Below are 16,690 nucleotides of genomic sequence, written 5' to 3'. Positions count from 1 at the left end.
AGAATAAGTTGCAACCAGCCATATCTCTGTTCATTCCTTATAACATGGCCAAGATATTATAGTTTGCGCTCTTTGATGGTGTTAATAATCTCGCATTCCTGTGGTGTGTAACACCACATCTCGAATGCCTCGAGTTTTCTTAAAGAAGCTTCGGAAAGTGTCCAGGCCTCTACTCCGTACAATAACGTAGAAAATACATAGTATCTGATAATAGAGATTTTGGTACCAAGTGGTAAATTGTGACTTCTGGTTCAACACAACAACCATAAATATTTTCAGAACAGCAGTGTTCAAAGTTCATATTACCATAATGGTCGCCAACATCCGAAAAGGATAGGCACTCCAAGAAGAAGATATTTATACTAGTAGGTACATACTTTTATATACTTTATATTTTCATACTTTTTCTTCCATAATCAAATCTCAAAAAATTTACATTCTATGTATAGTGGACCCATTCAATGACCACGCATGGACTAGTATTAAAAAATTTCCAGAAAAACCTGGCGTACTTTAGACAAACTATTAAAAAAACTTCAAAGAAGATAGGTAGTTGCTTCTCCCAAGCTATTTTTTGTCCATTTCGCTAAACCAGTTTTATTCAAATTCGCTTAATCACTTAATGAAATGCAACAGTCGATTTCAATATCAGCCTGTGTCGCTTCTACATTCAGCATTTACGAAAAATGAGTAAACAGCTGTGGTAGTACTAAAAAGTACTTTGTTTAATTGTTGTTTTGTGTGTACGTAATTATATCAGGAGTGTATTAATAAATACAGGTAATTATTTCTAGATTTAATTTAACATAATTTCTTTTTTGCGTCTTTGTTTTTTGGTAGTACCTACTGTTTTTATATACAACGATTAATTTTTAGTGCCTCATTTACATAGTTAATTTCACATTTCTTGGTAAAATAGATGTAAAATATCTTAGAAATTCCAAAGTTAACTTGATTTAACCTAGATACAAGTTTATTATTGGAAGGTTCTAGTAAATGTCAAGGATATGACTGTCAAAGTTTTTTATTTGTGGGACTTTTTTGATATAAACTGGAGTTTCCTCGAAAAATTGGTTTAAGGCGAGCTTATTTTTTAGTGTTTTAGGGCCGGCGTAGCCGAGTGGTAGTGTGCTAGGCTAGCGTGCTGGTGGTCCGGAGTTCAAATCCTACCGCCGGCAAGAACAATTAGACATTTTTAAAATGTTTATAGGCCCCAGGTCGACTCAGCCTGAATAAAATGAGTACCTTGGGTAAAACCAGGGGTAATAATAGGCGGTTGAAGCGTAGCACTAGCCCTGTTAAGTTCCTTGTATACCGTAGGCCCTAGATATAGCAGACTACCCTGATATACTCCCAAAGCCACGTGAGCGGTATAAAACGGGAGACTATTATTATTATTTTTTAGTCTGCGACAAACTGCGCAACTGTGGTTTGTAAATCTTCATTAAATATCTTTGCGCCTAAAATAGGGCAGAGGCATTTTTTTGGTCTGTGACCTTACAGCATTATTCGTCAGGAAGCCCTTGGCCTTTTTTTTTTAGTTTTTGACCTCATTTGTTCTCTTCAATCTGACTAATTGTAGAAATCTCTTTCTTTTCTCATATGGTCAGTGCTCTTATTTTCTTTCAGAGAGCTGCACATATTCTTCTTCTTCCTGTCTATAAGAAATTCCACTTTCTGTTTAATATCCATTCGTTTATATTCTCTTATGTCCTGTAAGATATACTTTCTTCTGATGCCTGTACTCTTTTTTCTGCCTCATACTGTATTTCCCGTAATTCTTCTCATCGTTATCATCCCCGTCATTTCCAGTAGCATTTTGCGCTGTGGCTGTATCGGACCATATCCCTTTTTCTTCTTCTTCTTGCTGTCCCATGCTCGATTATCGTGCTGTACTCGGACAAGGAATGCAGATGATCTGTATTCACTCAGATTTCTGAGCCATTACCTTCTTCTTCGTCTGGCTCTCTTCTTCCGTCTAACTTGCCTTGTATTATTAAATGTAGTATATTATATCTCCAAAAAATTCCTCTTTGCAATTTAACTTTTCTGACCACTTCCGTAACTTTTCTCATCTGCGTCAAACCTTCTTACGAACTCTATGTACACAACTTTTTAGTAGGATTGCCCGTTACACTCAAATTTCAAAGGCTTCCAGTTTTCAGAGAAGTGTATCCATTAAAGTACAAACTTCGACAACATATCAAAGAATATAGAGCACATAATATCCTACTAATCTAATGTCCAGTCAATCTTCGATCAGTTTTCACCTTCAAAGTGATATTGTTTCCATGTAAGATTTTCTTTATCTTAAAAAATTCAGCTCTGGCCTTCTCTATACATATTTTAATTTTTTGTCCTTGTCCCAGTTGGCATTTAGATTACAGTCAAGGTAAGTAATGCTGTTGGTTCTCTTCAGTTGTTCTCCATAAGCTCTTACCACTTCTGGTTGTATTGGCCATCATCTTTCTCTTTGTGGTGTTTTCTGTCTGTATGTTTGCCAGAGTTTGCACAGTTCGTTGTGATCTGTTATCAGTTCCGGATTAAGAATCTTGAGACCCCTAGGCAACCCAAGCTATGAGGCCCCTTAAGGCCCCCGCCATCTCCCTCCAAAACCACCTCGGTTAACCCCTCCATCTCCATACTCCATCTGCAGTTTTAAGTTCAATATCTTCTCTCTGTCATAATTTACTGAGTTGATGCGTTCTAAAATGTTACCCAAAACTCATTCATTACGAATGTTTCTGTTTTTGACATTTCTTTCAACTAACACTTAGCTTCTTGAACTGTCTCATCCTTTTGATTAGTGTTTTCAGCAAGAGAATGCACAGCAGATTAAAAGACGTTGTCACCTTTAGACAAAGCTCTTGTTGCGTCAGCCCTTGCACTCCATCTAATGCTGCTTGTTCTTTTAATGACTAGATCGTGGCGAATGGGATCTCTTAGTGGAGTTTCATTTAAGCATTTGATTTATAATAAGAGCTTAAAGAGGATCGTACTCTGCAAGTAGCTCTAAAATGCCTAAGTAGTTCCCATTATTTTGTGAACGAAGGATCTCTGTATCACTTCTAAACGCTAATCCGCGAGAAGATAGAAACTTAACCACAGAGACTATTCTTTTCAGAACGTGAATCCAGTAATCTCGTTCGTGATTAAATAAAATTTCCAAAGAGCTGTCAATTCGACCATGAAGGCACTGCCTGTCGATGAGTATTCGCCAAGTGTTCGTCAAATTTTCGCCAAAAAGTATACATGGAAAGCAGTAAACATTTCCATTTGAGTACGTTAGCCAATCTCTTTTAATTTTTGTTACACTGATATTTTTTCGAAAAATCATAGATTGTGTAAAAAATCTGTTTGATACTGAAAAACTTCCATCAAGATTTTTACATTCTGAAGAACCTTTCCCAACCCAAAATTTCTATATTTCTTCAGTTATGGTATTCCATAATCCTATATGTTGTTTCCGAATTCTGGGCCCAATTTACCTTTAACTTCAATTTCTAACTTAGTTTCAGTTTCTGGTTCTTTTCTTGAACTGGTATACCTGTCATTGTACGCTTTTTCATCTTCTTCAGTTACGGAAGCTATGTTTCCCTCAGCTATTTCTATTTCATCACGTGCGTTTTCATTGGTGGCAGCTTTCACTAGCTGTGGATTTATATTGTATTGTATTTGTATTGACCGATATTTGAATTTTTCAGCTTAATTGAATTATAGTTTTTATTTTAACTCTAATTATTATTTTTTCATTTTGGGCCCTACGAGGCCCCCTTTGGGACCGAGGCCCCTAGGCCACTGCCTACTTTGCCTAATAGTTAATCCGGCACTGTCTGTTATGACGTTATTGTCTCGTTATTTTTGAGCAGTATTCTGAAGGTGTTTGTTATTTCTTCAGAGTTTTTATGGAAGTTAAAAGAGTCATGTTTTGTAAGTAGTACCTATTTGAAAGATTCTGGGAATTATAGGGTTATTTTGTAAGTTATAGTTCTGCTTCCCCGCAGTTTTTAATTATCCATTTATCTTTGATCTCCCTTATTTTCCTTTTAATTCATTTTTAATTTCTTTGATTCTCTTTCATTATTTTTCAAATTTCTTCTTTCTTCCATCATGTCTAAAGTTTCCTCTGTTATCCAACTATTATTTGCTTATATTCTTTTGCAAACCAGAATTTTATATTCCTCTATAAGTAGTTTGATTGTTCTTCCACGCGGATTCTTTTTCGTTTGTTGTTGATGTTGCATTTTGATTTTCTAGGTTTTTTTGAAATTTCTCTTTGGTTTTATTATTTTTTAAAGCTTCAATATTATATCGAACTTGTTTTAGCTTAGGGATCGTTTTACCTACATTTGAACCTAAAGTTACTAATAATTAGTGGGTTATGGTCAGACTGCTCCTACAAATACTAATATTTTATAGATTATATAAATAATTTGATTTTTTTTTTCAGATTCCTGATGTCCACATGTGAAAAAGAATGATGGGTTAATACAAGCACCATCCAATAGAAAATCATTAACAAACAAAAGTATTTTTATTCCTGTATAGTTTAAATACCTGATCAAAAATGTTCCTGAAATTTGACACGTTTGGCAAAGATTATGCCCAAATGGCTGCAATTGCTATTGGTAAGTAATCTCAGTGTGTTTTTTTAGATCATCAATCAGCCATCGCGTCCACTGCTGGACATAGGTCTCCCTCACTTCTTTCCAGTGTTCTCTACACGTTTATAGTTTATGGGCCTCCATTCCATGATTCGTCTTTTTTGTGTTCTAGCTAAGTGCCCTGACCAGTTCCATTTAAGCGTCGTGATTCGTTCGATGACGTCTTTAACTCCTGATCTTTGATTGATCAAAGATCAAAGATTTTTTTAGATGCGGGCAAAAAAAATAAAAATAAATGAGAAAATTCACATGTATTAGGGCGAAGAACTCCTTTTTAAGATGCCGTATTCTTTCGAAGGTTAGCGATCATCATGATTATTTCAAATATCTCCCATTGCTGCTCTAAAAACCTGGTTCAACGAGCAACTAAATCACTCTTTGAGATTGCGCAGACATGACATTCATCGTCTTCCAACACTATGCTTTCCTACAATCTTTCCCTGGATAATATTCTGCCCAAGTCAGAATCTTCAATATACTGTATTATTAATAAGGTGTCATCTGCACACCTCAAGGTTTTAATAATGATTCCGTTTACGTCAGCTGTTTCATTGTCCATTACCTCATACCTAATAACTTCCGAGTACAAGTTAAATGGTAATGAAGAAAGGATGCAACCTTGTAGTACCCCACTTTTAATTTTGATATTCTCCGTATGCTGTCTATGTCTTTGTATGCTATCTATTTTTATATGCGCTGTCTGCGAATAATATATAGTTTTCTTTGTTTTATTTAACCCCTTAAACTTCCCGAGCTCAGATCGCCCGTAAATTATTCTTCTTTTAATTTTTGTTATATTTTTTCTTCTTTTTACAATACACCATTGCTCATTTTACCATTTTCAAAGGTTTCGGCTCTGGCTCATAACGTATTTTGTGTTTTTAATTTATGTTAAGGTGATTTGTCATGTAATTAAAATTTACATGACAAATAATATTTTATAAATAAATAATAAATAAGTACATTCATGGCTTAAAATGTTATTGTTTTTTTTTATAACTGTTTAAAGAAACTTTTTATTCAATTATTAACGTGACGAAAATTATTCGACGGGGTGTTTGACCTATGATTTAAAAATAAAATTAGTTGTATAATATAAACTAACAAATTAATTTCTAAAAATAAATTCGTGGAGCAATTCAGATACAACTTTTATTTTTTCCCTTCTTTCAGCCACTTCTATAATCCGTTCATTTCTCTTTCGACCATTATTTGCTTTTCAACATTGCTACCTTGCAATTTTATCAAGGTTATCTTTTTCTTTTTTTAACAAGAAAACGTTTCCTTTTTTTGCCTTTAGAGTCAACGCATGCAGATAGAAGCTATAGTATTGTGTCTACCTTTACCTTTATTATTTTTATCCATGACACGGTTTTTTTTTTAATTTGCTAGACCGATTTATGACCATATTATACAACAAATTAAACTTTTCTCACTACACTCGCGGATTTCACGGTTTCTTGCTTGTTGGGATATGCGATCCGCTTCTTCAGTTCCTTCCATGCCAGTGTCTGAAGGAACCCATAAAAATTGTACAGTATGGTTGTTGTTTTGTGTGGTAGAGCTCTTTTTTAATTAGGAGAGCAATTGGATGTCTTGTGTAAAGTTGATTAATGGTATTGATGGAACTGAGGGAATTGGTAATTATCAGAACATTGGATAGATATTTTTTCCTTCTGGAAACCGTCCGTGGATGCACCTCGGTCGCACTGCAACCTTTTGGTTTATTGTGCTTTCTTCCGTTTGTTCTCATGACACCCAATCCAATAGGGTTGTGCCCTTCACTAGCCTGTGAAGGTCCATTGAGTTAGTGCCATATGCTTTCGAACTTGGTGCGCAGTCTCCATATATTGCTTGTCTCTTGCGATCCAGTGCCTCGCAGTCGCACAATATATGTCTGACTGTGTCGGTCTCACTATTGCATAGTCTGCACCTGAGATCTCCATTTTATAGTTCTATCGTGTGTAGGTGCCCTTTTACAGGAAAATGTCCTGTTAGGAAACCTGTAGTGATTTTGAGCTGATTCCTGTTTCATGTTCCGCCAGAGTGTCAAGCTCTTCGCGGCATTCCCATACAAGCCTGGAGGTTATCCTTGGGTTATTGGATATTTTACTATTACTGGAGTTAGTATGAGCGCGAGCTTGATAGATGGTTTATAGCTCGCCAGTATGTATACAGCTTACAGATGGTCGTATACACTCGAGTGTAATGTTTGGAGTAACGAAAGCTGCCCTAACTGAAGTAGATGTTTTAAAGCCGTATGTGTATACGTGACAGAAGTTACAAAACTTTGTAAGTTTGTTGATGAAACTATTTTTTATTAGTCTATGCAGTATAAAATAATTAAAACTTGTTTCACGTGATGGAAACATTACATATATCCTACAAATTGTACAATTATTAATTACTTAATTATTTTTATTCATTGTTCTTAGAATTTTATGATCCATTACCATAAAATTGTTTATTTTTATCTTGTTTTCTAGGAAACAACCATCACATAATATATAGCATTTCCGCTGTTATTTTCAATATTTATATGTTTACGTAAAAATACTAATTGATCTGAATAACTTATCGACTGTCAACAAAGTTAGGTTATGCAAAATTATTTAAACTGTCGTTAATTTACATTCAAAATTATGTATTTGTAAACGATTACATGGAAAAATGTATGGCTTGTCGTTTATAAATTTCATTCGAAAGTTTTCAGATAAGACTCCATTAAAAACAATAAAAATTCAACCCAAAACTATTGTATATTATTCTTCTTCTTTTTCTGATTCATATTATCAAAGTTTGTTGTAAGACTTGGCTTTCGTTACAACTTTCTTCCACTCATTTCGATCTGTACATACATAGTTCCCTTCAATTTCTCTTTCAGGATTTTAATATATTCTAATGACCATGACCTGATCCGCATAAAAAAATTTTATGCGGGGACTTTAACATTAATTATGCTGCTGTTTGTGCTACACAAATATCCCCGGTCAATATATTTGAATCGTATGGTCTAACAATGCACATTGATTCTTCTACAAGGATTACAAAAACTTCATTTACCATAATTGATTATATTGTCTCAGATTTCTCACCCCGTGATGTCTGAGCTACAACTATTAATGCGGGACTATCTGATCATGAAGCGGTTTATACGAAGTTTAACATCTTCAGCAAGCCCTCCTCGAAAACTCGACGTTTAGGCAGGATTTTTTCAGCTCGGAACTTTCGTAAATTCCAAAATTTATGCTTAACCTCTGAGTGGAACTTTCCTACTATGGACGTCGATTATAATTTCAGTGATTTTTTGAATAAGCTTGTCTGTATCTTCTATAAAGCGTTTCCTTTAATCACAATTAAGCCAAAACATCGCAAACCCTGGACTACCAAAGGTGTCCGCATATCAGCCAAAAATATGCGTTCACTACTGCACATCAAGAAATTTACTACCAACGTCTCTGTTACTGAATATATCACCAAGTACAGGGCAATCTATTTGAAACTTATAAAATCAGCCAAAAAATTGTACTATCAAAATCGTCTCAGAAGGTCTAAAAGTGCAGCAAAAGAAACTTGGTCCATAATAAACGATCTTCAAAATAAAACTCACACAGGTCAAACATTTTCCCTTCCAGACCCAGAAAATCTAAATGACTACTTTCTTAATGTGAGTAAAAATATAACATCAACTACTGTGTCACAACAAGATCCCATTTCCTATCTCCCTAATTCAGGAAAGGTTTTGAATTCATTCTTTATAATTTTATAAGACCGGTTGATAAATTTGAACTGATGCAAACAATCAATAGTATCAAAAGCAAATCTTCCTGTAGTTCCGATGACTATCCATAAAAATTTTCTCAAATCTCCCAAACAATGTGTTGGGAGTCCTCATCTCCCTAATTAATGATTCTTTTGAGAAAGGTAAATTTCCAGAGTGCCTAAAGAAGGCCATCATTATTCCTCTTCATAAGGGTGGTGAAAAATCTAATGCCTGCAATTATAGACCTATTGGATTACTACCGGTACTCTCCAAAATTATTGAGAGACTCATAAAAGCCCGACTTATGTCCTTTCTCGTTGATAACAACATTTTATCACAAAATCAGTTCGGCTTTTTAAATAATAAATGTACCACCGATGCCATGTTTTCTGTACTACATGAGGTTTATCAAGCATTAAACAATAATCTGCACACTGCCACTGTTTTTTTGATTATGCCAAAGCTTTTGATTGTGTAAATCACGAAATTTTGATAAAAAACTAGATTTCTATGGAATTCGAAGTATTTATTTGAACTGGTTTCAATCTTACTTGGATAATAGGAAACAACTGGTTAGAGCAAATGATACAGACTCTAGTCTCAAAAATGTTGCATGTGGGGTACCACAAGGTTCAGTATTGGGTCCTCTACTTTTCCTTATCTTTATTAATGACATCACTAGTTTACAAATAGAAGGAGATTTTTTTCCTTTTGCTGACGATACCAGTATCACTTATTACGGTTACCAGTATACTATAACTTCTGATCTACTCACAATAAAATCCTGGTCCGATTCTAATTTACTCTCTCTTAAAGTAGATAAAACAGTAGCATTATCCTATAGAGGAGCTATTCAACCCTTACCTCTTCATAACAGCCAGATCAGTATCGTTGATTCTATAACGTTTTTTGGTATTTTTTTAGATAGCAACCTTAAATGGTTCCTTCATATCGATGTGTTAAGCAAGAAACTATCCTCAGCTTGCTTTGCAGTAAGATCTGTTTCGAAGGAAATGAATTTAGACTCTTCCAAAATAACATATTTTCTTTGTTCGAGTCCCATCTTCGATATGGTCTTCCTTTTTGGGGTTGTGGTACAGCTGCCTAATCCGATGTTATTTTTAAATTACAAAAAAGAGCAATAAGATATCTGTTTGGCCTCAAAAGAACAACACATTGCAGAAGCTACTTCAAAGATCACAGGATTCTAACACTATCTTCTTTATATATTTTAGAAACTGTTTGCTTAATTCGTAAACATCTACACGTCTTTCCAGCAAGATCTAGACATGACTATTCCACCAGAAATTCTACCTTTGACATCTTTTTACCGATCCCGTCCAGTGAGTTAGTAAAGAAATCTATATTATATTCTGCAAAAAAACTACACAACCATCTCCCTCTACAACTTAAATCTGCAACATCTTTCCCCAAGTTCCGTAAAATGACAAAAGCCTATTTGTCTGAAAGACCATATTATTCAATCGCAGAGTTTCTTCACCAATAACTAAGAAATTACAGTATTCATATGTATAAGTAGAATCTTAATCTATATTTGAGTGTCATATGTAGTAGCTTAACTTTATTTATTAAATTTCTTAAGGTAGATTACGCAATTTGCATTTTTTTTTAATTTTTCAACAGATTGTTACTGTTTTTTGTTTCACTTTATTATATTTTATTTATATTGACGATTTATATAATTTTAGTAAATTGTATTTGTTATTGTTTTTATTTATGATTCTTGTAAGCTTTGTCTATAAAATTGTTAAATTTTTCATGACAATAAAGCATATTTCTATTCTATCCTCCCATCTCTCTAGGTCTTTCCTTTGGTCTTTCATTTTCTGGCTTCCATTTGTCGATCTTCTTTCATTCCATATGTGTCACAGCCATCTTAGTCTGTGCGTTTCAATAAATCTAAATATATTATATTCTTCCTTCTTTATGTCTCTGAGTTTATGGTTCATTCTTCTCCCCATTTCTTCGTTTTTCATTCGTATCGCGCCCATAATTCTTTTAAAGATTTTCCATTCGAATATTCTTAATATTTCATCTTCGTCTGTGAAGCACATTATCTTAACATCATATGTAAGTACTGGACTGATTGCAGCTCTTTATATTTTTAGTTTTGTATTTCAGGATAAGTTCTTGTCCTTCATTAGCCTATGGCATCTCCAGTATATTTTGTTACCTGCCAGTATTTGCTTCGTTACTTCTTAATTTCTCTTTATTTTTTTCATTAGTAATTATTTCCAAATATTTGAATTGTTGAACTCTTTGAAAAGGGTAGTCTTCTATCTTGATTTCTCTCGTTTTGTTATCATCTCTTCTAAAGCAGATTAGATATTTTATTTTTCATTCGTTAATTTTTAGACATCTTTTCCGTGCTTCATTTGCCAGAATTTTTAATGCTGCCTCTAATCTTTCCTCGTCTCTTCCCATAAGAACTATGTTATCTGCATATGCTACTATTTCTGTTGAGGAGTGGCCTACAGTTCCATTAATTCCGCCTTGACTATTCCTTCTACTTTTTTCTTCTTTTGGCATCATAATCCTTGATGGATCTTTGCCTGTCTAGTTATATTCTTTCATTCAGATCTCTCTTGTGCCCTTTTCCCCTATTGTCTTTCATTCATAGTTTTCAGGTCGTCATCCACATCATCCAACCACCTCGTTGTGGGCCTTCCTTTATTTCTCTTCCCATCGGCTTCCATTGTAATATTTTCTTTGATGTTTTTGTATTTTTTGTCTCTGGACATGTCCCAGCCATGACAGGCTTTGACTTTTCGTAAATTTTCGAATATATCGTACCATATCGAACCTACTAGGGTTCAGGCCAGCAGCAAGTCATGTTTAGATCATATTTTTTTGAAAACAGAAGTTAACAATTTGGACTATGTTTTGCCACTAGTCTTGAAATCTTCAGTTACTGATTATTATATAACAATTCTACAATTAGTAACTGGTGGAAGCATACAAAAAAACGCTCGAAAATTCAGAAATGTTATTAATGCAACAAAGTTAACTTATACATTTCAAAATACTAAATGGGATTCAATATATTCTTTACAGGACCCAGAAGTTGCGAAGAATACATTTATAAGAATCTTCAAACATAACCTGGAAGCGTGTAGTGAGAAAAAACAGCTAAGAAGGATACGTGATAAAATCGCTCCTTGGATAACAAGCGCACTACTAATTTCTGTAAATAAAAAAAATAAAATGTATACTGAACTTCATAACGACCCAAATAACATTATTCTAAAAAACAGATACAAAATATACAGAAATAAATTAACTTCGCTAATACAAAAAGCAAAATTTCGATATTACCAACAGCAGATTGAGAGCAACGAAGGCAACTGTCAAAGTCTATGGAAAGTGGTACAACAAATTACCAAGACGAAAAAACGAGATGAAGGAATTGACAGTATAAAGCAAGCAAACACAAACAAATTATTAAGCGAAAAGTTGGATATTACTAATGAATTCAATAAACATTTTAGTGAAATCGGTAAAAAAACTAACAACTAAAATACATCAAGATCATGAATACATTTCTAACAGATATACTGTCTCTAATTCTTTTGTATTTGCACCGATTGCAAGTGATGAAATAAAAAATATAATATTCGGATTAAAAAATGGTAAAGCAGTCGGTATTGACAATATAAAAGCAGAAACAATTAAAAGTATTTCCGGTTATATCACTGAACCTTTGACATACATACTGAATAAATGTGTGGAAAGTTCTATTTATCCTTCAGCTTTTAAGCATGCTATTGTGACTCCGGTATATAAAAAAGGAAACTCGACTGATATGAATAACTATCGACCTATATCTCTCATTACCCACATTTCAAAAATATTTGAAAATGTAATCAAAACTAGATTAGTATCTTACCTAGGAAAGTACAAAATACTTTCAGAAAAACAATTTGGTTTTAGGGAAAATACATCCACACAAGATGCCATTCTTTCACTAACCTCAAAAATAAATAAATCTCTTAATGAAAGTAAGCCGTGTTTGTGCATATTTATAGATCTATCAAAAGCTTTTGACACAGTTAGTCATCATTTACTTTTGCAATCTATGGAAGATATTGGTATACGAAATAAATCACTAAAACTGTTTGATAGTTATCTAACTAACAGACAACAAACTGTAAAAATAAGCGATGTAGAGAGTAGTCCACGTATTATTGATTATGGAGTACCACAAGGTTCAATACTTGGACCTATCCTGTTTAACATATATATAAATGGTTTATTTTCATTGGAATCTACTGGAAGCATTATCGGCTTTGCAGATGACACCGTAATATTCTACAATGCTACCAATTGGGAAGAACTAAAACATACAGCTGAAATTGACTTTCTAAAAATTAAAAAATGGTTGGACTATAAATTATTAACAGTCAACCTAAGTAAAACCAATTATCTACCATTTAGTTGCTATTCTTCGGGTGCTCCTCAATTTAACCACTTATGTATTACACAATCAATGTCCATTGCACCTGAAAAGAAAATGAAATATTTAGGGATTATTATAGACCCCCACATGAAATGGGATCTACATATAAAGTATTTAATAAATAAATTAAGAGTAATACTGTACAAATTTAGAAAACTAAAACAACTGGTACCTACCAATCACTTGAAAACTTTATATTTTGCATTGGTTGAAACTCATCTGCGATATGGAATTTTAGTATGGGGTTCAACTTTTAAAACACATATCACCTCCCTAGAAATTATGCAAAGAAAATTTCTTAAATTAATCTTGTCCAGAAGTACAGTGTATGCATCTGATAGTCTATATACTGAAATGAACATTTTGGATGTAAGGCAGTTATACTATCTGTGTTCTGGCATCAGGTTTTATTCAAATAAAAGTTTAGATGCACTACCAACACACCAATATAATACTCGTCAAAGAGACCATTTTATTGTTCCTCTTATGAATAAAACTAGTACACAAAAATCGTATATTTACATGGCTCCCAAACTATATAATACTATTCCGGACTATATTAGGTACATTGTTAATTTACATAGTTTTAAACACCAATTGAAAATATTTCTTTTGAATACAGACAGATCAATTATACACAACTACTTTGATATATTATAATTATAATGATCCATTGGTAGATTGAATTGTTAGATTTAAATGTTTTTGTTACTTTTTATTATATTATTAGACATTAATATTTTTAACTTAAATTGATTTTTATAAATTTTATATTGTACATATTGTTGAATTTATATTTCCCTCGAATTGAATAATCTATATCATTTTAATTTCAAATTTTTATACATAGTTTTATAGATTATAAATTATACCTATTTATATTATTATGTAACCGAAACAAGTGTGTAGACACTTATCGGTATATGTACTACTTTACTCAAATATTTTATTTATATATGTATACAAAGCTGTAATTTTTTTTTTGAATAAAGTTCATTCATTCATTCATATAATTACTCTGTGATCGTACTATCGTAATTCCCTTGTTGCACTCCTGTGTCTACTACAATTCTGTTTGTGCTACTTTCGTCGTTTCACCTGATTCTCCATGTGCCGTCCCCTTCTTGCACCAGACCGTATACCTTTCTCTTGAATGTCGAGTTGGTCTTCATCTTTTCTTTTTCATTACCCAGGTTTCACAATCATAACCATACGTTACTACTGTTCCTTCTGCTGCTATGTTCACTAGTGTGGTTGGCAGGGAATAGCCTTGTTGCACTCCTGTTTCTACTGCAATTGTGTTTGTGCTACTTTCTTCTGTTGATATTTTAGCTCGGGATCCATCCATAGTAATTTTTGTTAATCTGTCTAATCTTTGCTAGATTAAATATACAGTAGAATAATGATTTAAAATTTGTAAACAATATAATTTTATATTAATCTGCCTTTTGTGCTCACCAATATTTACATAATTATTTAATTTTCAGGATGCCTCAGCTCATGCATCAGCGGAATGACAATAGCCTGGTCATCACCCTACGTCGTAAAGATAACTCAAGACAAGGAAACTTATAACATCACAGAAGAAGAAGCATCATACTTTACCATGATAAACGTTATAGGACTAGTTGTATCTTTACCCTTTACATCACTCTTACCAGACAGGCTTGGCAGAAAACCTGTCCTGATGCTATCAGCTTTACCATATTCTCTCTGTTGGTTGCTCAAACTGTTCTTCACGAATGTTTATATCCTGTATCTGGCTAGGTTTTGTGCTGGAATTGGAGATGGTTTACTGTTTGCTTCCTTGCCTTTGTACATCGGAGAAATAGCTACCCCAGAAGTCAGAGGCATTTGGGGAAACGGGTTGATGATTTTTGGATTCCTAGGACAATTTTTAATAAACGTGTTCGGTATTTTTCTAACAGTACCACAAACTTCTATTGTAAGTCTATCAGTGCCTCTAATATTTGTATCAGCGTTTTATTTCATGCCAGATTCGCCGTATTTTTTTGCTATGAAAGATAGAGATGAAGAAGCAAAAGCAGCACTAAGGTTCTTTAGATTAAGAGACGACGTTGACGATGAGTACAAAATACTCAAAGATGATGTTAAAAGACAAATTTCTGAGTCTGGTACTTGGAAAGACTTAATTCTCATTAAAAGTAACAGAAAAGCAATTCTAATAGGTATATTTATAAGGGTCTCACTTATTTTGTCTGGTATTATGGTATTTATAACATATACCCAGTTCATTTTTACTCAATCTGGTGGAAATATAGATCCTGCAGCTGCTACATTAATATACACTGGTGTAGCTTTTGTTCTATATACAATTGCCTCAGTGTTTTCCGAAAAGTTAGGAAGAAAAAAGGCATTTGCCGCATCTCTTGCCTTAACTTCTATCATACTTCTACTCGAAGGAACTTACTTCTACATCCAGGAGTATTGCCCAACCATAGATCTTTCTAATTTCAAGTGGTTTCCCTTGGTAGGTATGCTCATCTTTCTAGTCTTTGTTGCATTTGGTGTTGGCATTCTTCCAGGACTCATGCTGAGTGAGTTGTTCTCAGCTAGTATTAAAGCAAAAGCTATAGGTGTTGTGATGATCATATACGCCATCATGTATATTCTTACAAATAAATATTTTTATAACTTGACACGGTTGACTGGACTATGTGGACCGTTTTTTGTTTTTGGATGTTGTGATATGATCACAGCTGTGTTGTCGTGTTTTATTGTGCCAGAAACGAAAGGAAAGACTTTGGAGGAGATTCAACAGAGTTTGAAGAAGAATTGAGTGCAACATGAGATAGTATTGACTGTATTAAATACTTAAGGAATTAAATGACAATGTGTTGTTTGCTCAATGTGAAATGTAAATGTACTTTTTTAAATAAATTTTATTTTTACACGAATTGTTTTTTTATCATATAATTTGAGCGCACAAATAAAACACATAAAATTGATACCATATGCAGAGCTAACATTAAACCTGAAATGACAAAATTTAAGACAAACCATAGAAACGACAGCAACAAAATACATATAGGAAAAAGAGAAAAAACGAGAAAAAAGTGAACAAAGTTGATCAGGAATGTGAACAAAGGTTAAATCTAAAAACTATCAAAAGTATGGAGCTACTAACAAGACTAACAGATGAGAGTACAGAAGCTTACCATAGAATTGGAACAGAAACGAGAAAAGTGTGGAGACGGGAGAAAAATAATACCAAGAAAATTGGATGAAGCATCTTGAGAGCAACCATAGAACCGGTCATTCTAGGCAGTTTTATACGGTTGTGGAAAATATGTAGTACCTAGAATCATCTCAAGAAATAGAGTGCATTATTCCCTAGTGACGTTCTTTACATCAAAAAAGGCTCTCAAAGGCAGCCAAAACAGAGGTGTGTGATTCGCCTCATAATAACATATGGAAGTGAGACTTGGACACTGAACCAGCGTGAAACAATAAAATTATTTATATAAAAAGGAATGAATCCCTCTCATTGGCTTCTTCTTCTTGCAGTACCGTGTTCTGTCGGAGGTTGGCTACCATCACAGCAATCTGAACTTTGTTGGCTGCAGCTTTGAACAACTGTATTGAACTGCACCCATACCACTCCCTTAAATTTCGCAACCAGGAAATCCTCCTACGTCCCAAATTTCTCTTTCCCGAGATTTTTCCTTGGATTATGAGTCTTAGCAGAGAGTACTTTTCTTCTCTCATTATGTGGCCTAGATATTTCAGTTTTTTCGTTTGTATGGTTTTTATGACTTCGCATTC

The 16,690-nt window shown here is 33.7% G+C and overlaps 2 protein-coding genes across 2 annotated transcripts in view; one reads left to right on the top strand and one right to left on the bottom strand.

Annotated features, from left to right (window-relative positions):
- LOC114330293 (angiopoietin-2) overlaps window positions 1-16,690 on the bottom strand; it is a 448,342-nt gene that overhangs the window by 121,467 nt on the left and 310,185 nt on the right. The gene's annotated exons all lie outside the window — the stretch shown is intronic.
- Window positions 622-15,822, top strand: LOC114330284 (facilitated trehalose transporter Tret1-like). The gene is made up of 3 exons (XM_028279612.2): window positions 622-780; window positions 4,451-4,628; window positions 14,392-15,822. Exons 2-3 carry the CDS (start codon window positions 4,568-4,570, stop codon window positions 15,702-15,704), a joined length of 1,374 nt encoding a protein of 457 aa, XP_028135413.2. The 5' UTR covers window positions 622-780; window positions 4,451-4,567; the 3' UTR covers window positions 15,705-15,822.

Source organism: Diabrotica virgifera, chromosome 7 (genome assembly GCF_917563875.1).
Source record: "Diabrotica virgifera virgifera chromosome 7, PGI_DIABVI_V3a".
NCBI lineage: Eukaryota > Metazoa > Arthropoda > Insecta > Coleoptera > Chrysomelidae > Diabrotica > Diabrotica virgifera.
The sequence above is the reverse complement of the archived record's forward strand: the minus strand, read 5'-3'. Positions and strand labels throughout refer to the sequence as shown.

Bases quoted from the DNA above. Each gene is read 5' to 3' on its own strand.
- LOC114330284 (XM_028279612.2), top strand. From the start codon at position 4,568: ATGTTCCTGAAATTTGACACGTTTGGCAAAGATTATGCCCAAATGGCT. The intron at 4,629-14,391 runs GTAAGTAATCTC...TTTAATTTTCAG, and splicing joins AATGGCTGCAATTGCTATTG to GATGCCTCAGCTCATGCATC.